The sequence below is a fragment of the Echiichthys vipera genome, assembly GCF_963691815.1.
Source record: "Echiichthys vipera genome assembly, chromosome: 2".
NCBI classification, from domain to species: domain Eukaryota; kingdom Metazoa; phylum Chordata; class Actinopteri; order Perciformes; family Trachinidae; genus Echiichthys; species Echiichthys vipera.
The window spans coordinates 16,234,600-16,260,846 of NC_139827.1; the positions used below are offsets into that span (position 1 = coordinate 16,234,600).

Sequence of the window (26,247 nt, forward strand, 5' to 3'; positions counted from 1 at the left end):
GAGCACCACATGCGCACTACACTATACAGCCCCTATACAGCACTGCAGGGATACCGTGTTTCGTGCGATTCCTCTCTGGGGCTTTCCGCGAAGCTCTGATATTGTTTTTTCTTTTTTAATAAAAACCATCAAAAGTCCCTGATCATTTTAAATGCAGTTAGGTTTGTGTCGATCCGAAAGACAAGCGGGTTGGGAGAGAGAAAGAGGGAGAGAGAGAGAGAGAGAGACAGAGGCAGAGTTAGAGAGAAAGAGGGAGGGAGGGAGGGGGAGAGAGCAGCAGAAACTTTCCTCTAAAGTTAGTGCGGAGCTTTCACTGTGAGTGAGTGAGGCGGGGTTACAGCCTGGACTGAGCCACAGCGGCTTTGCAATGCGGCACCGCAGCGAACCTCCATCCAACTTTATTATCAACAACTCCGATTTTCATCTCTAGACACAACCATGTACTCCCCTTACTGCTTGACACAGGTATGAAAACAAAAAATTGCCGTTCTTCCATGCTCTTCTTCCTCGCTTTATATTTTCCGGTATGATGCGCCTCCGGTTTGTTTCTACTGTATGTGGTTACAGTGTTGTGTTGTGTTGTGTGCCGTGCTGCTGCTGCTGCTGCTGCTGCGTGTCATTTGTTGCGTTTTAAGGACCTATTTCCAGCTCTGCTCTCTTTTCCCCGATAGTGTTTAACCCTTTTTCTCTCTCTCTCTCTCCCCCCTCTCTCTCGCTCTCCCGTTCCTTTTTAATGGCACTCCTCCAACGGACTTTCTTGTGCGTCTCATTGCGCATGGTTTGGAGAGAAAATGGCGCTTCTCACAAATCTATTTTATATAAAAACGGAGGTTGGAGAAAGGGGAAGAAGGACTGTCAGTGCCCCCTGATAGTGTGCGACTTATTCTAGCCAGCCCGAGGCAATAATCGGCTTTATCGACAAATATAATAAAGCACGAATAGAGTTTTGATTCGGCTCGTTGATTTGTGGCGGCGCTTTATTTTTATTCATTATTTATTATTTTGGACGGAGGATTCTGACTTGCGTCTGTTACGGAGGTCTGCCGGTCGGCACTGATGGGGGGGCCTTCGGGTCACCTTGTACACACTCATAACTGTCCCCCGTTTAGTTTATTCCACTTCAGCAGCCTCCGACTTTTTTAAATAAAACTTTGTTTTTTGGACAGAGGGACGAAGGGTGGGCGTGTGTTTGCGTTGAGAGTCCGAGCTGCACGGTTGCAGTTTCATTAATCACAAAATACAGTTGACCTTTAAACACTTTAAATACTTCTTTACGTTATCGACTGTAATTGCACATGCGTTACATCAGAGAGAGCAGACAATGGAGCTTTTCACACTGTTCACTCAAAAGGAAACCTCGTTTTATCTTGTGCGTAAAGTCAAAGGCCGTTTGGAGGGAATTGTTCAGTTAGACGTTGGATGCAGGCGATTAATTGTTAGTTTTTGTTTTACTTGTCTTAAAACAATATGATAAAATATACTAGGCTATATAAGTTTGATATATTCGAGTGCAGCTCGTGTTCTTGTAATTAAATGCACAATGACAGACTCAGTTCTGACCTTATGGCCTCATCCATGTAGCTTATACACCTTTGCTTCTAAAGAGGAATAAGCCCAGACTTTATCTTTGATCAGTCCTTTATATGTGTTTTTAGATAAACATACATTGTTAATGGGCAATGAAAATACTGGGCCAGGTGATTCTGTAAGCAGTTTTTTTTTTTTATAAAAATGACATATTCTGGTATTTTTTAAAGTTGTTTTTTTTAAACTTCGTCACAGTAATGATATTTCACCATGTGCTGATTACGCCTTCTTTCACCATGTAAATAGTTTATCTGTAAATTAAACTAACAGCTCACAACTGCAAAGGTCAAGTCACAGATGACCTTTTTGGTTTTTCTCGCAGCGCCAAACTTTTTGTGCTGTTCATGCGTTTTCTGCACATTTACAGTGATCATTTGAAGCTTTGGTTCACAGTTGCAGACCTTTTTAGTTTCAGTCACTGCAGAGTTAACAGATGAGAGCGGCAGGTCCGTTTTTTTCCTCTCTGCCGCCCGGCTTATCACATTAAACGCCAGGTTCAAAGTCAGTTGGATGTTTCAGTATTTTACCATTTAACCCATTTTAAAGATCAAGTTGAATGTGACATTTTAACATCAGTGTTTGTCAGAAGCAGTGGGCCTTTTTTTAAATTTGTCTGAGGTCAAGAACTTCCGTCGTCCTCAGGAGTTATGCACTGCAAGGATCTTAATTATCTGCCTAATGCATTATAATTTTGACGCATTCATTTACATTGTGAGAATATTTTGCATTAAGATGTCACAGCTGTTTAGCTTTAGGCATGTAGGTTAAATGTTTGCAGGGTCACGGCACCGCCGCCCTCCTCTCGTTTTTCAGAGTTAGGCTGTTTTGCAATGCTGTGTTGTGGGATAATATAATATTTCTATTTTTTTATAAATATTTTTGAGATTGTATTACACCTAGATGTCATGTGAGGAAGCAGCCAATCTTTACAATCGCTTCCTTTAAACAGATTTGACGAGCTCCGTGCTGGTTTCATTTCTCAGTGTTATTTCAGGCCCTCTGACCAGGTCTGGTCAGACCTATCAATATATAATTGTTAGAAATACAAGAACAGCAGTGCTCGAATGCAGAATCATACTGCATCACATCGTTTTTTAATCACTGCAACAAAGTCAGAAGCTGTGGCTGCATTAGATCATTTACACCACTTAGAAAAAAAAACAACCCTTCTGTCTTTTTCCATTTCTGTTTCTTTTCATTTCCTCTTGTAAACACTGAGGGATACATTTTTCTAATCAATAGTCTATTTGATTTGATGCGTAAAATAAGTCCAACAGCCCTACTGCATATTTAGCACATGATTTTCCGAGCCTGGTGCTATGAGGCAGAGGTCTGCATCGAGTTTCCTCTTTCTTTCCATTAATTAAAATTAATTGGCAGCAGATCCTCTCGCACGAGCGCCGCATGGACGCGTGCTGCCCATATGCGCGATACATATTGATCTGCTTAGGCTGCTGTTATCGCGTCTCCCGGTCCTGCTGATGGATATTAAGCTGATTTGTTTTCATTCTCTCTCATATATATATCATTCATTCATATCATTTCATTCTCTCTCATATATATATATATATATATATATATATATATATATATATATATATATGAGAACTTGTGTTGCGATTTTTATAGGGCATTATTAAGGCTAATGTAAGAAGCAGTCAAACATTTATTTGTTGGAAAATAAATCTTGAAAAACTTGAAAAACGCCCATGCATCCTGCTTGTGGTATAAGTGACACCTCTGTTTCACACCTGTATTTAAACTTGACTCGAACATCCGCCTTTCATTTGCTTTAATCAACTGTTTTAATGAGCAGTGGTTTGCTCATGCGAAAGGCGGGATTATTTGCTGTTTCGTAAATGTATGTGTGCCTGTGTGTGTGTGTGTGTGTGTGTGTGTGTGTGTGTGTGTGTGTGTGTGTGTGTGTGTGTGTGTGTGTGAGTGTGTGTGTGTGTGTGTGTGTGTGTGTGTGTGAGTGGTTAGGGTTATTGTCCACACCCATGCACATAAAGAGTTATACTAACAAAATGTAGGCCCTACTCGTACCCTTGCTGCTAAATTAAGACTGTGTTCTTCAATCCCAGCCATGGAAATAATTCACAGCGCACCGAAAACATGCAAAACTGTTGTGAACAATCTGCAATGTATTATTAATGCTGATAAAAGCTTTGCTGGAATGGCCTGGTAGGTTACGGAGCCGATCAGCAAAAAAAAGTGGTGCACATGCACTTGCCAAACAGCACCGGGAGTTTTTTTTTTTAACCGGCTACGTGGCATTGTTTCACACCCATGTGACGGGAATTCATTTGCATAAAGTTTTAATGCGGTTTGAAGGTCGCGGAGGCGTCGTTAATTAAAACTTTTATGTGCCGCGTTTTGAAATCAATTATTTCAGACTCCAGTTATAAGTCCCGCTTATCCAAATGAGATGTGGGCAGCTAATATGCAGCAGCTTCTCACAAACACTGCCAACTACTGAAAAGCTTTGCTGCGAACTCAAGAGATGTTTAACACCATGCAGGAGATTGTTTAACTATTTCCTCCTCACAGATCACACGCAAAAAAAAAAAAAGTTTTATTTGCTTACTCGATTCTTGCTCATACCATGCTCATGTCCAATTATTTGCAGTTCTAAAGTGTTTGTTTTTTTAAAGATTCAGAGATCAAATGAGTCCTTGAAATTCACTCAGCCATGAAGATTGGCAAAGCACTTGAAAGCCTGCAGTGAAAGCCATACGTACTGTAGCCTTTCCATATAGCCTAGCAACAGATGAAATGTGGAGATTTTGTAGACAGTATCTTTGGTGATGGAGATGAAAGTGCTTATCATCGCAACGGAAACAAAAAACAGTGTTTGTGAATCTGTGCACATGGAGGAGCATGAAGTCTGTGGCAATATGTGTGGAGCCTGCACAATCAATTAATATGTATTATCTAAATATCTTCTTATATCTTATATCTATCTTCTAATATTTAAGTCAAATGTGGTTGTATTCCGTCTTCCTGTTTTCAGTCACCAGTCTATTGATTAAAACTCCTATTCAAACCCAAAATGTGTGTGTGTGTGTGTGTGTGTATGTGTGTGTGCATGTTTGTGCATGTGCGTAGTATGTGTTTCTTACTCCTGCCCGCTTCGGGCTCTCCTGTGTCAGACCTCGGTTCTGGTTTCACCGGGACCGGACGGTGCCGGCCGCAGTGCTGGTGTAAGCCGAGGTGGGCCTGCGTGATCTGGTAACATACCAAGCCTTAGTCGGCATCACTTTGCACCACACATACAGATACACAGGCACACATTCTGCTCACACGAGGTATAGTTGGTAGGCCCACAGCACGGGCAGCGGAGAATAGGTTTGCTTAGGTTTGCTGGAGTGGACGGTAGGCAGGGTAAAAGCGGGCTGCCAACTGAGCCAGGACGACAGGCCGACAGTGGGTTGCAGGCAGAACCCATGGGGTACATTGTGTTCTTTTTTACTTATTCATCCTTTCTGCTGGAGGCGGACCAGGTCCACCTTACACTGCTTGGCCCAGAGTGGGAGCTGTTAGGCAGGGACGGAGGAAGGAGAGCAGGAAAATGGGACGACGTGTCCATGTCAGTTAAACAGTGTCTGAATACATTTTGATTACATGAAGACAGAAAAACATACTTGTATTTGCGTGAAAGATGTGTCTCTTGAGTTTTTTCTTTAAAAAAAGCTATTATCACGTTGATCTCAAGTTGACACAGTGTGCATCATGTTCGTAAAGAGTGTGCACAAATTCAAATATTTGGTTTGTGTGGTTTTCAAAAATTTGCTGTGAAAGAGCCTGTATAAGGCCCCAAGCAAAACCCTGAGATAGCTTATGGACAGTCCTCCTCATCAGCTTCTCTGTGTGTCTGTGTGTGTGTGTGTTTGTGTGTGTCTTGGAGGTGAGTTGAATCCGGCACTGTGGTGCTCTGCTCATCCCTTATCTGTGCAGTCTTCCTGACCGCCCAGAGAAAATGGATTTATCATGCTCAACTGAGGCAATTGGCACAACAGGGTAATAGGTGGTTGTCCCCTGGATGGATGGGCATGTGTGTGTGTGTCCGATATGCACGTGTCCATGTGAAAATGTGTACCCCACACCCACTCCCCTGTCCTCCGCCTCCTAGTGTGGATTAGGTTTAGGCTGATCTGTGGCCAGTGGAAGCAGGCAGTGCCTATAGCGGTCTTATGTTAGTCCGTGATATAGTATTGTTTACCCAGCCATACGGCACACACACACACACACACACACACACACACACACACACACACACACACACACACACACACACACACACACACACACACACACACACACACACACACACACACACACACACACACACACACACACACACACACACACACAGTCATCTGAAGCCATACTGAACACTCACATATGTTATAGCCAGATAGACATACATGTGATGAAGGAGCAGCAGGGTCAGAATCACTTCTGTGATCTCTCTCAGTTTAGCCTTTGCCAACTCATGAAAGCAAAAAAAAATGCAATTTATCCTGCAGAGCTTTAGTCGTTGCGATGGTCACTACCCATGTCATTTTATTTTTGGCGGGGGGTAAGAATTAGGTGTGATTCTCAGGTTTGAGAATCAAAGATGCAAGAACTTGCAGTTTACAGTAATTCTCAGTGAGCAGACTTTACTTTGCCAGCGAGTGACGAGATGATCAGGCTGTGGAAACGTGAGGAACACACAAGGAATCGAGAGAATACGACAGCCAAAGTGCTGTGTTCTTCTTGCAGCTGCCTGGGACAGACTCCCCTTCACCTTCATCTTGCTCCTCTTCCTCCACCCCCCTCCACCTCCTCAATTAGCTCCCCTTAAAAGAGAAGTAACGGTTAGTGAGAGATCCGCATTGTTCGTGGATGAGCCTCAGTTGTTGTTGTTGTTGTTGTTGTTTGTCAACCCCCCCCCCCCCCCCCTGTCTTTCTCCACCCCCCTCCTCTGTCGCCCATTGGTGTGTTTTTCGCTCTTTTTGATTTTCTCAGAGGCTTTTTTTGTGGGGGTAACCCCACTGAATGGGACAATGCAGCCTAGCGTGAAATTAAAGCTCTTAGTTAGTTTGGAGTTGCTCAAAAGAGGATTTTACACATGCATGCATTCATACACCCGCCCATATGCTATAGATATAGCTAATTAGAGGAAGTACACCCTATGTCGAGCATCAAGGGCCCAATTAAAAGAGTAGGGGAAGCCTCGGTGTGCAAGATCTAGGCTAAATCAGCTTTGTGAATGCATTTCTTTGCCTTGTGTGTGAACAGTCTGCCTTCTTAATCCAGGCGGGAGAATATGGACAAGACTGATATGAGAAAATGCAAGTTTCATTAACATATGCATGTCACGTACTCGGTAAGTAAATCAAGAAAACAGTCGGATTGATCATCCTGACAGGCGAACGTCTGATTCAAAACAGATTGAGCTGCTCTTGCTGACTCTTCCAAGTCTCATTTTGGAAGTAGTCTCCAATGAAATGTCTGTCATGCATGCACATAAGACTTTCTGTTGTTCACGTCAAAGGCATTTATTTGTGCAATTTCACAGTACAACATTGGAGTCTGATGACTGCTTTACTTCGTCAAATATGTTCCCATGCTGCTTGAGAATACAAAGCATTAGAATGTTACATATTGGCCTGTTAGAATAGAACAGCCAAAGCAGTGGCATACTGTTCTGCGCGTAAAGCTGAACTTACTTTGATATGTTTACTGTATCTTTAAAATGTAGTTGATGGAAACGCATAGGCAGACTCTAAAGCCACAACCCCCCATTGTGTTGAATGACTACCTAAGGTCATTTATTTTTTGCAAGCTGTGTGTGTGTGTGTGTGTGTGTGTGTGTGTGTGTGTGTGTGTGTGTGTTTGTGTTTGTGTTTGTGTGACAAAGGCCAACCAATATAGAGCAGCAGCAGTGCATATCGCCTGAGTGGTACAAGTGATAGCTGAAATATCCACCAGAGCAAATTAATGTATACGATACCTGACAGAAAAGCACCAACAATTCATTAATTCCCATTATTATCAAGTGACACACACACACACACACACACTTGCATGCTTTTGTACAGCCCTATTTCTTCAGTGTAACTACTGGTCATAGAAGCCAGCAGTCCCAGCAAAGCAGTCAGTGAATCCAGTCAGTGAGTCAGACTTTGTGGAACACAGTGTGCTGCTCTCTGATCCTCTCTCTCTTTTTCTCTCTCTCTCTCTCTCTCTCTCTCTCTCTCTCTGTCCCTCTCTCTATCCCGTTGAGAGCGCTGGCAGCTCGCCAGGGGTGGAAAAATCTATAAGCCATTGCGTAATATACCATATCTTTACCTTGGTTGAACCCTGCGCAAGATCCACAGCTGTGCGAGTGAGCACACAAACATAGAAATTAGTGTTCAAGCCTCTGTTTGTGTGTGTGTATGTGTGTGTGAGAAAGAGACAGGACAGAGGAAGAGGGACACAGAGTGGCTTCTTTGTGGCTAGTTTTCGGTGCGTACCCTCATATAAACAGTATCACACCACTTTGATCAGATGCTGCTGGCAAAATATTTTCCTAAGTAGACAGAGCATGACGTTCTGAGCACTTTCAGGACTGTTACGTCAAGAGGAGCCTGAGCTCAGGCCATATAAAATGTATCTGGTGATGTTAAAAATGGAAATAAAATTAACCTCATGTTTGGCTTTAATGACATGTAAACGCCATGGCAACACCACCATACTTCCATAGCCAGTGGCATAAGTGATATTCACTACTGGAGTTACTTGTTCTCTATGCATATCTTTAGAATGAAAATGAATGTGCAAGGCCGCGGGGCCGAGTCACTGCCTGGCCTTTCATGTTTGACATTACCTCTTCTTGTTCGCATCTTCACAGGATTTAGTTTCGCCGTTTTGATGCGTTTGGTGCTGCGTTTGTTCAAGTACGGGCCTCTCTTGCGGTGTCCGCCTGCACCTGTAGCTTCACCAGGAGCTGCGAGTGTTTGAGCTCCTAAGGGAGGGAGTGTAATGTTTTTTATTGGACGGCTTTAAAGTAGGACTTAGTTACTGTCTCTCTCACTTTTCTGGTCAGTGTCTTGACGGTTCATGGCTGTCATCTCTGCAAGAGCAGAAAAAGTAGATTAAGACAATAAGAAGCTGCTATGTGGATCTCTTTGTGATAATTTAAATGAGATGAAATGCTAAACGTTGTCTAATCCGTTCTCATCTTCGCTAATATGATCCACTCAGCCAGTGATATTGGCCATCCAAATATCACATGCTTGGACAGATTTGTTTTCGATGGCGGCGATTATTATTAAATGGTTTGTAATGACTACTGATAATCCTCAAATGCAGCCAGGCACCCTGGATTCGCTCGGAGGCAGTTGTTTATTAATGCACCAGTGAAACCTAAAACACATACAGATGTGTGTGATTGTTGAGATTGTTTAAGTGCATGCACAGGCTTCATTTTCAACGGCTTGCTTATGGAAATTTCTCAACAAACGTGCACATTTTTCAGCACTGAGCACCCATATTCAATTCATTTACTTTCCTCCCCCTCAGCTGCACCGTGTAACGGGTCAAACTGTGTCAGTGTGGTGATGGCGGTTTGGGATATGAGGGAGGTAGCTTCTGTAAAAAAAAAATTTGGGTGGCAGAGGGATACAGCATAATTTTTCACCTCATGTACTGCATATGTATTTGTGCGCAAGTCTGCGTGAACGTGTGCGAGGCCGACTGCCGATATGTTTGTGTTTATTGACTCAAAGAGACGGGCCGTGGCTGCATACACAGCGGTGTACGGGTGGCAGGGGTCCAGGCTTGGGGGAAACGTGTGTGTTTAAAGTACACACAGGCCTAATTATGCTGATTTAAGCATTCTTGCGGTCCTCCCTCTGGCTTGTGGTGAGTTAACTGGCACAAGGGCGTCCAGCAGAGAGAGAGAGAGGGAGGGCGAGAGAGCGAGGGAGAAGATAAAGAAGACAGAGACAGAAAGGGGAGGCTTAATAAAGAGATTGATTTAAAACAAAAAAAGAAGAAGAAAAGATGGTTGAGCGCTGCAACACAGTGAGAGTGAGAGAAACATGTTGTCCCAGACGCTGCTGGTGAAACAGAGGAAAAACACACACTGGCGTCAAACTTCCCAGCAGGTTTTTTTCCCTCCTCGCTTTAGGGGTTAAGAGCGCGCCCGCTCTTCGTATTTATTTTTATATTCAGATGTTATGGATTGCTCCGGGAAAAGGCTGTCCCTTTTCCCAGCAAGAGGAATTAATACTGTTTGAATGGTCTCTCTGGAGTCTAAAAGGAGGAATTTTGCAGTGGAGTTTGGGAGGTTTCTTAGTGAAAACCTGACCACTGCTAAATAAACAAACTAGGGATGATTAAAAAACTGACCCTTGTTTGTTGACTCTATGCTCTCTGGTCTGTGGGTGTGCACCTGTCTCCTGTCGTTTCATGTGCATGCATGTAGCAGTCAGTTAACGGTGTATGTGTGCAATAAGTGGGCAACACAAGGGAAAACCCACATGAAATAAATAAATAATTTCAACTAAATTATAGGGGCGGCTATGCAGGTGAGTCTAACAGAGGTCTGAATATTTATGCACATGCACATACTATTCGGTTCACATTACACACATGCTTTAGTGTGTTTCTGCATGTGCTAGCTGGTGTGTTTTAGCCTGTTTCAAAAAAAGTCAGCAACTTTGTTTAGGCAAAGTGTTTTGCGTGTGTGTGTGTGTATCTGTGTTGAGGGATTCCTGCACCTCTGCATTACGACTTTGTTGCCTCAACAATATACAAAACACAACCTTACCAATAAAGAGTACATAAAAGGCTGTGCACAGGTTCCTGCTGCGATAGAGAGGAGCGGAGCAGTGCAGAGATTGATGGGGTTGACCAGTGTGTATTCTTTCACGCAGGCGATAAAATCCTGCTGGAGAGGCGGGAGGGGCTGCTCAGTGTCTCCGGGTTCATTCGCCGCACTGTACGAGACGGGATCAACCAACACCAAAGCTCACATGTGCTCCCATCTGAAAATGTGCTCTCACTTTTCCTTACCTTTCACTCCTATCTTTTTTTCCCTCTCTTTCTTAAAACCTCCCTCTTTCCTTTACTTATCTTTGCCTGTGTTTCTCTAGCTCACTCTCTCTACATCCCTCAACTCTCCCTCCTCTCTCTCAATACGTCTTTTACTTCAACCGTCTTTTTCTCCATTTTACATAATTCTTTCCAGCCCCCTCCACCACTCTCTCTTTTTCGTTCCCGACGGAAGAGCCACAGTCTTATCTGGGATATGTTGGATTTGGTGAGCTTAAAAGCCACTTTACTAACTCCCTGTCTGCCTCTCCTGAGAACAGCGCACTATCTAAAAACAGTTTCGCCATTCGCCAGGCTTTGTCCATTGGAATGCTGCTCATTGGGGCAACTTTTTACTCCCTGTGGCCTCTTAATGCTAATCCTTTACCTGACTCTCCATCTTCTAGACTTCCACCCCCCCCCCCCCTTCTCTTATTCTCCTGCTGACAAAAATGCTTGATATACACATCTTGGGTTTCCTTGGTGATGTGAAGGAATGCTAATGTATCATAACCATATTACAGTACTTAGAGGAGGCAAATGGTGCCAAGTGCTATCTGGAGAATCAAATCTATGCAGAGAGCCTTCTCTCCCCCTTCAGATTGAAAAACTGTGTTTTGATTTTCCTCTCTCGAAAAATATAAAGCTAAAAGCCCCTCTAAAATGTGCCAAAACAATGGCGTTGTTGTATTTAATAATGCAATTTCTCCAGGAATTGGAAAGCGAGCCTAAGTAAAGATGCGGCCAAATCCTATTTTGCATCAGATTTCTTTTGGACAGCTGAAGAGCTTGAATATTGCCCACAACATTTCCCTATATGTGGCGCTTTGAAACAGGATCCAGATGATACTGTCTTCTTTGTGAATTAATTAATGTATAGTGTTGGTACAATTATGTTGTCACAGCTTAGAACATTATTTTTATAATTTGGACAACAAAATTTTGATTCAAAAGCTTGAAGAGTGTAACCAAATGATGAAGTGTAAATCCAGTAGTCATCCTAACAGGAAATGATCCGATCAGGGGGCAGGCCCACTCCGGGCATGTGTTAGGCAAACTGGAGCGAGGGATTTGCTCGTTTTATTATTAGGAGCCATGTGTGTTGTAGGTGGAGCGGCTCCATCCATGTTGACTCACAGAGAGACAGTGGTGATGGCGACACTGAGCTGGGGTGTCCGGCTTGGCTGATGACTCCAACTCCCCTTTTTGTGCTTGTGTGTAAACGGGTCTGTGTTTGTGCATGTGCATTTGTGTGGACCTGTGCGTGTGAAGGCCATACTGCATTTGCATGTGCGTGTGTGTCTTTGCTGGGTGCGTTCAGTCCTGACAGCCAAGAAGCCTCAGCAGCATCTGACGTGGCAGCTCTTGCTGCTTTCAGTCCAGCTCTCTCCTTCTGGCTCACTTTTCTGTGATACTACTAATACTTTTCATACAATCACAGGATTATAAAAGGACACTGACTGGTATTTCTTACCGGACCATTTTTTAATGAGAGTTGATAGATACTGTAATGTTCGCTGCAAAATAATATGGCACCAATAGAATATTTATTGCAGTTAAGAAATGTAATTTTTTTCTTCATCAGTGAGACAATAGTAAAGCTGAGCAGGATACTGAGTAAAGGTAAATAGTTAAAAATTTTTTAAAAAAAGGCCCTTTTGGTCACACATATAGAATATTTTGCTTAAAGGTTATTCCATTTCTCAACAAAATTGGAGGGATTTCAAGGTAACTATAAGGGCCCAAGCAGGCCGAGGTGCTATATAAATACTGTGAAAGTACCAAAACACTCTCTCAATTTCAGAGAAATGCACACAGCACGTATTCAGAAACTGTGTCTTTAAAAGAGCCATCAGAACTTCTATATGGTTGTGCTGTCACACCCATACTTTATGTAAGTAGAAAGCCATAGTCCTTACAGAGATTCCTTGGCTGAATTGATGAGATGCACAGATGCAGAAGACCCAGAAATGCTGACCAAGCATGTAACGCACATTTAAGCATGAAAACATGTTCTAGTAGAGACCCGAATTAGGTTTTAAGTATGAACCTGATGATGAGCACAGTATGGGATTTTTAAGTAGTTGTCACTCATTACCAAATGGTGTATAGAGCATAAAATACATGTACTGTCGTATTGTTTGAATTTTAAATACAACACTAACCTAATTTAAAGCTTGGATTAGTGTCCCAGTACTTTTTTATGCTTCACACCTTTTTATCTGACTTGCCTGTTTGTGAGGGGCTTTTTATCGAGGTGGGTTTCCTCCATTTTAAGTCGCCTCTGAGGACATGTACTTATGGCTGTCTGCCTGTGGTACTGTGGTGCTCTGAGGTCTGCGCGAGGTGGTAGTTTAGGCTGGGGAAGTCAGCAAGCGTGGTCACAGAGAAGATAACTGCGCATACACTCTCCCAGAGGCGCCCGTCTACATCGTGTGTCTGCTTGTCCTCCCTTTGCTTTGTTGGAGGATAAATCTTTAAAAAAGGAAAGCACTGGTTTGAGAGGATAAAAGTTTCAAAATGATTTGTGTGTGGTTGTGAGGGCTCTTTGTTTCTCGCCTTGCATGTGTTTGTGTGCGCCCTCTGTTTCTTCCGGCCCGGCATGGTGCTTGCCCTACAGGGAATGCCACTCAAAATGGGCAGAGCGACCTTTAACCCTCGCGCTGCCAGCTCAGAGTCAGGCGTAACTCACTGCCATATCAAGAGCCTGTCTCGCTTTGACCCAAACTCTGTCGAGCATAGCAGAGATTAAGACCCGACTCTCATGAAGCCATTTGGAACAGACACCTTTTAACCCTAATGGGATCAGAGTCGCATAGGAAGCCACTTGGAGCAGCCACCCACACTCTTAACCCCTACCACTACCAACTCAGCGCAGACAAGGCAGAGTGCACAGGCAAAGGACCAGCTCATATCATGCCACAGGGAGCGGGCACCGTTTAACCCTCGCAGCGCCAACTCAACACAGGCTAAACTCCAGCTCACATGATAAGCAAAATTAAATACGCAAGCTTCAGTGGTACAGATAGGGAGTTCACTCATGCATAAATAGGATGCTAATGTAAAAGGGTTGGTTGCCCATTTAAAAAGTAGCATGCCACAAACATTTGCAGGGTTCTAACTGTAAATGATAAATCTTAGTGAGCTAAGATGTTCTGTTATATTATAAAGCACTCGCTTTTATTTGTTATGTGCTTTAGGAAGTCCCAGATTACATATCAACACACTTTTATCAACACAGATTTTTTTTTTTACATGGAGCTATATGGAGATTAACTTTCTTTTGGAGATTTCAAGATTAACTTTATTGTCCCACAGAGTCGCAAATTAGTCTTGGGCTTTTTGCCCATGTGGCAGCTATAAAAGACAATATTCCACATACAAAAAAACATCGGTACGATTTTTTACAAAATATCTCTTCAATAAAAACAGGGATCATCAAGTGTTATCTGCCATTAATTAAATGTTTTATTGACACAGTGGATAGTCAGTAACTATTCTATCGGCTTATTTTAGTTTAGCCTTTTCATAAGTAGAGTGCAAGGACGCTCAAGAAGTGCTCCACTGATGCCCTGCTTAACAATCGAGGAAGCAATCAACTACGCAAAAATAGGAAATAAATTCATGTTGAAGTTAAGGATAAATGTGCCAACTGGTTTCTTGCATATTATACATTTAACACTAAGTGCTGACAGATGATATAATGGTTAAACATGCGGATAAATAAAAAGTATGATTTACAGACAACATACTTGAGTACAAGGGCATGGGAGTGTGTATGAGAAATAGAGAGCGAAAGAGATAGAAGAAATAGAAAAAGAGAGAGCGAGGATGAAGGGGAGTTTCTGCATTTGGTCTGGCAGTGGCCGAGGAATGAGTGCACAAGTTTGAGTCTGGGTGAGTCAAGCTGTGTGAGAGAAAAGGAGGGGAGAGGGAGTTCCACTTTGAAAGGAGTGAGGGGGAGCAGAGTAAGGGATGCTAGGAGATGGATAGAGCACGGGCAAGTGGTAGAGGGAAGTGCAACAACAATATGGAGTACAGGAAAAGTACAAAAAAGTGGGAGAGAGAGAGAAGGATTGCAGTGTAAGAGGTGAAATAAATAAAAGAAGGAATGGAGGAGTAGGTGATGGTGGTGGTGGTGGGGGGCTGGGGGACACAGAATGAATGTGTGAGTCGGGCAAGTGGTGAAGCATTTGCATAAAGGGTGAGGGCACTCTGCCCGGCTTTGGGGAGAGGTTGGCATCTCGCCTCGCCGACTGGCAGAACGAGGACCAGGGAGGTATAAAAGAATGAGGGGGAGCGAAAGAGTGCAAGAGAAAAGTCTCTCAATAGTGCATCTCTTGTGTGAGGAGAAGCAGGCCTTGGCTGCTGTTGGAGCAGGGCATGGAAGGGAGGGGATATCGGGTTTCATTATCTGCCTGATTCCTTCTGTATTTGCTAACCATGAGGTTCAAAGCCCTCTCTGCAGCTGTAAGCAAGGCATAGTAGCCAGTGTGTGCCGCTGGCATGTGCCGACTGGAACACTGTAGGTGCAGCATGCGCTTCGGTAGGGAGTGAGACAAGAGTATATAATTGAAGTTGCTGCACTCTGCTATCACCCTGAGAACACACACACACACACACACACACACACACACACACACACACACACACACACACACACACACACACACACACACACACACACACACACACACACACACACACACACACACACACACACACACACACACACACACTCCTCTAGCACCCCTCTCACATACACACACTCTCCATGTATCACACTGCCTACTTGACCTTATCAGGAATGGCCGCCCTTGTCGAGGGGAAACGCTGTACTCTCAGTTTAACTGCAACGTCCTGTCGGAAAATGCCACACCAACAGTATGCATATGTGTGTTGGAGCCTGTTTATGTGTGAGTGTGTGTGTGTACTTGCCATGGTGACGCTACAGAATCCGCTATAATGTAAACACACACACAGCACACATGCAGTAGTCTTATGTATCCACTTAGAATACATGTAATCCTATACTGCCACATCTAGCTGCAGCCACATGTTGAAGTGGTTTTATTAAATCATTGTTTGCAGCATACAGCGCCAGAATCTCCTAATTTAGTTTGAAATCTATAATTTTACCCAGTTTTATTTATACCAATGATAACATCATCCCCAAAGAGAAACATTCTTTTTGTAATTGACGACACTGGTATCAAGATTAACATTCAGTTTTAGCGAGGAGTAAATGTATACGGTTTCAGACAGCCCTCTTTGCTGCCGCCATATTATAAATTTTGGTGTACAAGTTTTGAATTCTCTTCACATATCGAAGCCAAAAGAGCCTGCGAATATATTTAACCGATGAACATCACATAATGTATTTTTAAGACGTCCAAATTGGATTCAGTCCTCCAAATATTTTCAGAATATAAATTGGGAATATAACTCACTTGTGGGGTTAAAGTTATGTTTATAATTAACTGTGTATGGTGGAATTTATGCAGATGGGCCAGAGACATAGAAAAACCACACAAACCTCAAGAAAATCCTGGCTGAATACATTTTGGCTACTAAAAAGAATCATAAAGAGCCCTTAATCTTATCTTTGATGTGCTTACATTTGAGGCTGAAACGGTCTGCCCAGACAAATCCATCGCGCAAACGTGAAAGCATATTTGAGTATAATATTACCCAGGTCTGCAGTCATGTCAGAAGCCTCAGCTTGCTATCAGTCCTTGTATCTCTGGAGCTGTTTAAAGCTCGCTCACTCGGTCTTTCCCTCTCAGCCTCATGCCACAAATGGCTTCCAGACTTTCACACATAGTAATGCTTCAGTGTGTAAACAGGCGTAATTACAAACGATGCGCAGACACACTTTTAACATCAATCTGTGTCGATGGGAGAAAGAGAGCAGCGAGAGAGGGGAAGGTTTTTCTCTCTTCCAGGGAGTAGATGAATGGATGAAAAGGTTTTGAGCTGGATGGAAATAGAAGGACTGGCAGTGATGAAAAGCTAAGGAGGAAATTTTTAAGAAGAATAATGTGGGTCTGTGTGTGAATGCACGTGTGTGGGCTCAAATAAGTGAATTACAGGGGAAGAAAAAAAGGACACTTGTTTTTTCTGTATCAAGATTTTCCTAGGAAATAGTAGTTTAAGTCATCTTGTCCGTAATTATTTTATATCCCTGAGGATTGTGAGGTTACCAACACATCACCTCTTAATGGCAGGGTGTTACTCACCACTAGTCAGGCCTGCGCACCTTACTTTCCTGCACTGCTGTTAAAAAAATATGGAAACTTTGCAAAAACCACTGCTGTTTTTCTCTTCCCTTTTCTTTTCTTTTCTTTTCTTTTTTTTTTTTTACCAAAACAGCGTTATATAACAACAGTCTGAGTTTAGAATAATGAGACAAGATTTGAAAAAACAGTTGATTTACAGTAGGCTATATATAAAGTAAAAGACACTTAACCCAAATTATTCCAGACCATCTAGAGTGGTCAGAACACACACACACACACACACACACACACACACACACACACACACACACACACACACACACACACACACACACACACACACACACACACACACAGGGAAAATAGCTCAGAACTCTCACAGTCTTTCCTTTACATCACCACAGTACATGTCAATATGTGATTTTACACAGCAGATGTCAAAGTTAAATTCCAGTCATGACACGTCCTGACACGCTGTAACCTTCATCAGCTTTCTGTGTATGTGTGTGTGTGTGTGTGTGTGTGTGTGTGTTTCAGCCTTATCTTACAGGATCATCTTGAATAGAGTTAACAAAGGACTTGTGCGTGAGTCAAATGAAATTTCATCAGGCTAATATTGTCTCCAATTACTTCCTTAAAGCATTAGTTATAAAATTAAAATTAAGTTGAACTTTTCTCTTTATAATTAGACGTCATGGATAAATACTGCTTAAATGAAATGCTGAAAGAGAAAAGGGATAAATCTATAAATTCTTAAATAAAACACCAACATTTATGATAAAATTATAGATACGCAATACGATACAATTTATGAACATTTATTTACAAGGAAGCAGCTATTTAAAATGATTTTTAAACATGACTTTTCATATTAAACTGCAAAAATGAAAAGGTTGACAGATTGTATGAGTCCACATATTTAATCCTGTTCATCAAAATCAAACATATTTAATTAAATACTGATCCACTGTTTAAGAACACATTTAAAACAATTGAGATTTCAGGATTATTATTTTGCATTCATGCAATTACTGCATTAACACATTTAACATTTTAAACCAAATAGTTTAAACTTCAGACTGCTTTTGTGGAATTTAGATTATTTAGGTCATGTTGGTGGTAAAAAAAAGAATTAGATATAATATACTATAATTTCAATAGGAAATATTAATGGGGTGGATGCATTAGTATAATTTAAAGGAAACCTGTCGTAAAGCTATTTAATGAGGCTGGACTTCTGTTTTTATGTATTACTTCTACTTAATGCATTTTTAAATTCCATTTTGTCATTTGTTGAAATCACAATTTAAGAGTAAAAAGTGATAAAATAAGTGACCGTTATGTTGTTAATATAATGCCAAATGCCTGAGATCTCCTGTCTGCAGCCCAGTGAGAACAGTGTTGACTCACGACCAAAGCGTCCTCCTCACCCTGCAGGATCAAATAAATGTATGACCTGATCTTTCTTCCCATGTGTCCTACGCAGATGTGAGCCCTTTGGCATTAATGTGCATACCTAAGATTAATACCACAAACTCATCGCATTAGGTAATTGCGTGATAACAGTGTGGGAAACAGGCCCGAGTTACGGTTGTTAAAAATAATTGTATTCAAATAGAGCCCACAGAGAAGAACCAATAGTCCTTTTTTAAATTTACACCAAGGTGTTAATAGTCTGCGTAAAAATGTTAAAACGTTAAATTGGCTGCATTAATACAGTTACAAAGATGAACGCTTTGTGCAAATGTAACATATTTGTTTACTCTGGCAAATGTTTGCCTCCAGTGAGATCACGCGTCTACTTTACACTGTTTTTATTCATCAGTTCTACTACGACGATTCATCCACGTCGTTTTTCTTTTCCCCATTTAGACTTTATGTCCTAATCTTGACCCCTTTTTGCTTAACATAGGCCGCACGAGACCGGGGCTGAGAGCCGACCGCTAGCGGAGCTCACGTGCATTTTTCTCTCAAGGGGTAAGAGGAATATCAGATTTGAGCACTAATATATTCATTAATTATTAGAGCAGCTTTACTGTCAAGACAGATGCATGACGGTACTGTCTATTTTAACACACGCAATATACAAAGAGTTACTTACAATCAGACGGAGGTCAACAACTCCCCCCGTCAAGGTTAACAGACGTAATGAGCCGAAAGTGACGTTACACCGGTGTTGCGGAGTTAATAATGTTCCGGTGAACACTTGACGAAGGTATGTGTCTTTCTTTTCAAGGTGAGAGTATTCATTTGTATATTGTTTTACAAGAGACACCTGGCACAGGCCGTTCTAAGCTAAGACAGGCCGCACAAAGAGGTTTTATGTGCTCCTCTGAAACACCAACATCATTTAGTCATATTTATTGGTGTTCATATAGTAATAAATAATAAAAAACTTTTTTTCATTAATATGACGTGCCATGCTTAATACCTGGATTTTGTTCAATTTTACTTTGAGGCCTCATTTCAAAGGCCATAACTTTTTATTATTATTATCTGTTAGGATATTCTTAACAGCAGCCTTGCATGTATGTATTTTTTTGTTTAACACCATCAAAAATATTGAATATCAGTTTTTATGGGTTTCCTTTGTCTTGTGATTTTTTTGGCAGTCGGTGCTGCTCCAAGCTTGGCCTTGTCAATAAAAACCTGAGGTGGTTTTCATTTCTCTCCTGCTCTCTTGAGTTGTTACCCAGTCAGGGCAGGGGGGTGGGGGGGGGGTGGGGTGGTTGTCTTGCGCCAGCCTGGCGAACAAAGGTCGCTGTTTTCTGAAAGACAGAGCATGGCACGCAGAGATAAGATGAGCTCTCGTTGAAATTATTGCCGAGCAGATACCTTAAGAGTCCAGTGGCCAAGGCCCCCAAAAAACTGCCACCCATCGTTCTGCCCCGAAGAACTCTGGGCAAACAGGAGAAACCCTCCCTAATGAGCAGAAGGAAATGTGGGTTTGCAAATGTCAAAAAAAATGGACACATTAAATAGTAGGGAGCCACAAAGACTCATTTCATGGCCAAAATCATAAAAGATCTTGCCTGAACTGCAAACTGTGCACAGACCTCAATGTCTGTGTTATGTATAATTTTGCATTTAGTCCCGTCTATGATCATAATAGGCCTGGCACTGGATTTAACTAAGTGATTTTAAAAAGAGTTTGTTTTTTGAAGGATTACATGTTTAGTTCAAATTGCATCTGCTTAATAATATTGATTCATAATAGTCCCGTAATATGATTTTTTACTTTTTGTTGTATGAAGAGTTAAGAATTAATAAAATGTTTCAGCGCTGGAACCACAAAAGGAAATGAATGAATGAATGAATACACAAAGGAGAGGTTAGAATTTCCCTGATAGTAATCTAGGTTATTATCATTTTACCTGTCAGTAATGGAATGATGATATTTCAGGAAGTGACTGTAATACTTGGCACATATCACCCCTTTTCTTTGTCTGCGGCCCATTCATCAAAAAGTCTAGATCCCTTCGGTCTTTTCAAATGGGCGACACACACCTATGTCATTATTCTTCAAAAACAAACACACACATCCTCTTTAATTTCATCTCCTCAGGTTCTTTTTGCCCAGTTTTGTTTTCTTGCCTTCACCATCTTTCATTCCCACATTTTTCACGTGTTCGTTGCGGCTGTTTGAGACAGGCGTATGTTAGCATGAACAATCGGTGCCCGGCCCAGCTCGGCTTGGTCCAGATGGGGTCTGCACCCTCCCCCACCCCCACCTCCCCAAGCAGTAGAAATGACGAGCTAGTCAGTCAGCCAGCTAGCCAGCTAGCAACCTGGCCGGTTAGCCAACCAGTCATTCACCCAGCCAGTCATGTAGCCTCTCAGCCAACCTAACAGCCAGCTTGCCAGCCAGTCAGTGGACCATCCAGTCATACAGGCTGCAGAGAGGGAGCAGGCCAGGCTAAATCTGATGGTCCTGGGAGCCAACCAGAGGACTCTGGCCTTTGTAGGGCGTTCACACAGACAGCCTGTCCCGTTGCACAGCAGGGGGCTTCAACCCACAATCAAATGGCCGGGCCCTCAACTTTGCCACATGACAAGTTAGCTTTTTGTGGTTGCCCATTGCTGAGATTCCAGTTTTGACAATGTCTCTATAATTGCCATGAGTCCCATGGACAGCATAAACAAGCAGATGTGTTCCTTTTTAGTTATTTGGAAGTATGACATTTAAGCGCTTCTGATGAGACGACGGGTCCATGCGTATTTCATACATACATCAGATTACATTGTATTGATCCTTGTTGTGAGCCTTTGTCTCTCCAAAAATTCTCCTATGGTGCAGTTGAGCACAGCTTGTCCCTCTGAGGTCATGCGGGTCAGCCAATGAGAATGAGACAATGCGCTTGCCAGGGCAGCTATACAGCCCTGTGTGCTCCCTCACTTTCTGCTGCTGTTCAGTCCCATTCATGTGTCATTGTGTACTTCATAATGCAACACGATGAAAATATGGGCAATTTACCGGCTGCAGTAGGACACTATAATTCTTTTTCGCTATTACAAAGGCCAGCAAATGTGAATCTGAAAGCATTAGACTAAGCTTTGTGAATTACAGGAGAGCGCTATAGCCTTTTTTTAGACAGTTTTAATATCCGCTCGCCTTGCCTTGCTAAACAGCTTAACACGTATAGCTTCTTACATGAAGCTGTCCACCGCAGCATTTTCAGCCGTCATTGTCCACTGAATCCTATCTTTCACCCAGAAAATGGCATTGCTCTCTAATTTTGGTAACAGAAACTTTTAATGTGTTTCTGTGTCTATGCTCTCTTAGAGTGTAGTAACAGAAAAAAATAGAGAGAGGAAAGAGACGGGGCCAGTTTGGATGTGAGAGTGCATTTTGAAACAGGAGAGCATGTTTTTGGATGGTATTTTTTTGTTGGGGGGGGGGGGGGTATCGGGCATTTTCTTCCCCCTCCTCTCTTTGTTTGTGTGGTAAATCCAGGAGCAGCTGCTGGTCTCAGGGTCTAGTGGGATTTTGGGCCTGTGTTTTCTCATGCCATCCCATGCCAAGGTGGTGTAACGCGAGCAGGGAGACGGAGAGAGAGGGGTGTTTCTGTAGGGGTGGGGGCGTGGAGGGGGGGTATGCAGTTGGAGAGGAGCTGGTTTGTTGGGATGGCTGTGACCGCGCTGGTGACGAAGGCGATTAAGGGGGGTGTGGGTGCTTTAGAAGGCGGGTGCTGTCTGGATTGGATGCATGTAAAATTAATATCCTCTGGACTTTGCCTTTGCACTAGATTGGAACTTGTCTATTTGGCTAATGACGTGCCTTCTGCCTGCACCACACACAGCCCCTGTCTCTCCCCCTCCCTCCCTCTCTCTCTCTCTCTCTCTCTCTCTCTCTCTCTCTCTCTCTCTCTCTCTCTCTCCAATACCAGCCACCAACCATCCACCCCCCCACCGCTTTGCTTCTCCCTCTGCCATCTCTCTCTTCCCTCCCTTTCAGCGCTGGGAGCGTGCGTATTGGCTGGGCTGTTTGAGACTCTGTGCCAAATAGGTGGGCCCTCTGCATGTTGGCACAGTCTCAGTCAATGGTTAGAGAAGGAAAGTGGAGAGGAAGAGAGAGACAGAGTTGGAGAGAAAGAGGGGGAAAAAAGAAGCTGCACTCGGGTTTGCCAGCGGTCGTGCACACTCTTCCAACATTGATTCGGTCCTCTTGTTGTTGTTTTTTTTCTTTTTCTCCTCCGTCCGCACCCCCCTTGTTCAGCTCTCTCTCTCTCCCTCTCTGTGAGTCTTATGCAGATCCCACAGATCTGAACCAATAGCACGCGCCGCTTTGCCAGGCATTTTTTGTTGTTGTTTTTTCATCAAGATATTTTTTTCTACATATTTTTGCAAACAAAGAGGCTTGTTTAAGTTTTGATAATTTTATCCTTTTTGCTACAATATCTGGTTTGTTTAGTCCGTGCACATCCAGCTTTTTTTCTTTTCTTCTTCTTAAATCCTTTTAGACAGAGAGATTGCTGAACTTCTCTACACTCTCCTTCTGTTGTGCTCTTGAACAGCACCTCTCCTGCAGCTCCTGCCACAGTACCTCCTGTGTTCCTGTGCTGGTATTACACTGCGCCCCCTTGGCCTGCCTCCTCTTTCTCAGCTTTTTTCCCCCCTGCTGCTTTTATTGGACAGTTTCTCAGCATCTCTTTTTGACATTTTTTTCCTTCAGTCTTTTGTTTTCTAATATACGCAGCATTACTTCAGCGCCTTTTGATTGAACAATCAAGTTGTTGTCCTCGTGGTGCATTTTAAGTTTCTTTGCAATCGGCGGGTGAATTTATGATGAGAGAGCAAAATGGTAAATACCATGTTATTCTTGTTTTATTTACATATGTTTTGTGATAGTGACTGTTATTAAATCATGGTGGGGACGCAGTTATATTATTGATGGACTAATATTTTATCTTTCATTATCTAGAAATAGTTTTTTGAGTTTGCAGATGTAGATATAAAATAAAGAAAAATGCTTTTGGGAATTAATACTAAATGTTTTCGTTGTAGTTTTGTAATGGTTAAATGCAAGTCTGGAGATATTTGTATTAATAACCAACACGTTTGTATATATATATATATATTAATTGATTTATTATTTATTATTTAAATGTATTTAATTTATGCAGACACATAAATGTTTACAGTAATAGTATTTGAAGAGAACCATCACATTAGATCCTGTACTAATCTTTTAGCTCTCAGTCTTTGTAAGAATTGTGTTGTTTCAGTGTTTTGTAAAGTATCCTTTAATGTGATGTGTCTGCGTTAGGTTTTAGGTAGAGAGCGTAAAGCATCTCTCTCTCTCTCTGTCTCTCTCTCTCTCTCTCTCTCTCTCTCTCTCTCTCTCTTTCTCTCTCTCTGTCTCTCTCTCTCGACACCTCTCGCTCATTCTCTCCCTCCGCTCACACAGAGCAGGCGCCGCTCATCCATGCTGCGTGCCGGTGCTAACTGCCTCTCTTCTTTCTTCCCTTCCTCACCCCCACTCCCTCTCTCCCCATCCTTCTCTCCCCCATTCTCCCCCTCTCTCTCCACTGCCTCCTCCTGCTTCCCCCCCTCCTCCCTCTCCTCCTCCACCCTCCCCCCTTCCTCCTCCCTCATCCAGGATGAATTCCACCCCTTCATCGAGGCCCTGCTGCCCCATGTTCGCGCCTTCGCCTACACCTGGTTCAACCTGCAGGCCCGCAAGCGCAAATACTTCAAGAAGCACGAGAAGCGCATGTCCAAGGAGGAAGAGCGTGCAGTGAAGGACGAGCTGCTGGGGGAGAAGCCAGAGATCAAGCAGAAGTGGGCCTCACGCCTGCTGGCCAAGCTCCGCAAGGACATCCGGCCTGAGTTCCGTGAGGACTTTGTGCTCACCATCACGGGGAAAAAGCCCCCTTGCTGCGTGCTGTCCAACCCCGACCAGAAGGGCAAGATCCGTCGCATCGACTGCCTACGCCAGGCCGACAAGGTGTGGCGGCTTGACCTGGTGATGGTCATCCTGTTCAAGGGCAGCCCCCTGGAGAGCACGGATGGGGAACGGCTGGTCAAGTCACCACAGTGCACCAACCCTGGCCTGTGCGTCCAGCCGCACCACATCGGAGTGTCCGTCAAGGAGCTGGACCTCTACCTGGCCTACTTCGTCCACACGCCAGGTATGGTCAACTGGATACTAGACACTAATAATGAGGGATGCCAACACATAAACACTCATCTTACATGCCCGTGTGCATGAACATTTAAATGTACACACACACATTTGCATAATAACACACAGAAACAAATCCAAGAGAAACACTTGCTTGTGTGACATAATTAAATTGAGAGGGAATGACTGAAACAAAAATACATAAAGATAAGCCTTACGACAAAAATAAGTGTAATATGTTTAAGAAACACACTGGAAATGTGTTTAAATTTTGGGAAAAAATGACAGTTATAAATAAGCTATCTAATATTATTGTATGAAAATTGTGAACAATATTATTTTAAATAACAAGCAAACATTAATGTCTGAGAAACAAATTGAATATCCCTCCTTGCTTTTTTTTCTCTTTTAGTAAATGGCAAATAGCTTTTCTTCTTTCTTTTTCATAATTGTCCTTCCTTTCTTCTGTTACTTGTATTTGTTTACATGACAACATAGTATCAACAGTAATAAAAATAATATGTGAGTGTGTCAAGGGCATTCAGCCAGCTTGCTCTGGCAAGTACGAGTTTATTTTTCTTAGTGAGGCATTTGCAGCTTCATATGGGCATGAATTTTGTGTTTTTATATAGGAAGGAATTTGCATGCGTGTTTGTGTGTGTGTGTGTGTGTGTGTGTGTGTGTTAGTGTGTGTGTGTGTGTTTTAGGAGACGATCACCATTGTCAAATTGTGCGTTTTTGTGTGATGAGTGAGAGTCGCTGTTTATAAGATTGTTCTCAGTCTGTCGATGTGTATGTGCCTCGATAAGGCCATTGTAGCCAGGGATCATCATTTGGCCACAGACCAGATTGTGTGTGTTTGTGAGTGTGTGTGAGTGTGTGTGTGTGTGTGAGAGAGAGAGAGAGAGAGCAGAGCCGCGAATCTCCTACTCTCAGGCCGCAGGCTGCTGCCGCCTTCACCGTCTGCCTCAATGCTAGCACCACGTTGGACCTGGCTGCCAAACACACACTCATACAAAACGGCAGTGCTCACAGACAACCAGTACTACTGCAGTCACCTTCACACCCATACACACACATACAAACACAGCTAAATAAAGATACACACATTTGATTTAAAAAAACAAAAAAGAAAAGCAACTCTCATCTTTGCAGCGCACATTCACATGTAAAGCCAAAATAGGGTTTTAGTCACGATTGCGTACACACACACCCGCACAGCATGCACACTAGGCCAAGGACTATCATAGATACAGTTTAATACAGCCAAACATTGTTGTATCTCAGCCACCATCACGGATACACACATTCGCACTCGGCCAAACATCGCTGTAGCCTCCAGTGTGCGCATTCTACACACACAGCCAAAGCACTGGCTGTGTGTGTAGTTTTCTCCCCCAGATTACAAAAAAACAGTCACAGCAACAAAACACACACACACACACACACACACACACACACACACACACACACACACACACACACACACACACACACACACACACACACACACACACACATTTCACAGCCAAATCCTCCAAATACACACCCTTCCACCATTTGCTGGCTACGTATACATACAAACACACGCTCATGGCCTAATATTTTCTCAGCTGGAAATTTTCTGGAAATTTCAAACAGTGACTCAACCAGCTCCACACACATACACACACACACACACACACACACACACACACACACACACACACACACACACACACACACACA

At 42.8% G+C, this 26,247-nt stretch overlaps 1 protein-coding gene across 8 annotated transcripts in view; it reads left to right on the top strand.

Annotated features, from left to right (window-relative positions):
- Positions 1–26,247, top strand: part of nfixa (nuclear factor I/Xa) — a 116,408-nt gene that overhangs the window by 12,789 nt on the left and 77,372 nt on the right. For 7 of the 8 annotated variants that reach the window (XM_083938377.1, XM_083938374.1, XM_083938380.1 and 4 more), the window contains exon 3: positions 23,995–24,526. In XM_083938377.1, coding sequence (XP_083794503.1) covers positions 23,995–24,526 — 532 coding nt within the window. Of the gene's footprint in view, positions 1–311; positions 466–23,994; positions 24,527–26,247 lie in introns of those variants that run through there. The other variant, XM_083938376.1, reaches the window with a different exon arrangement.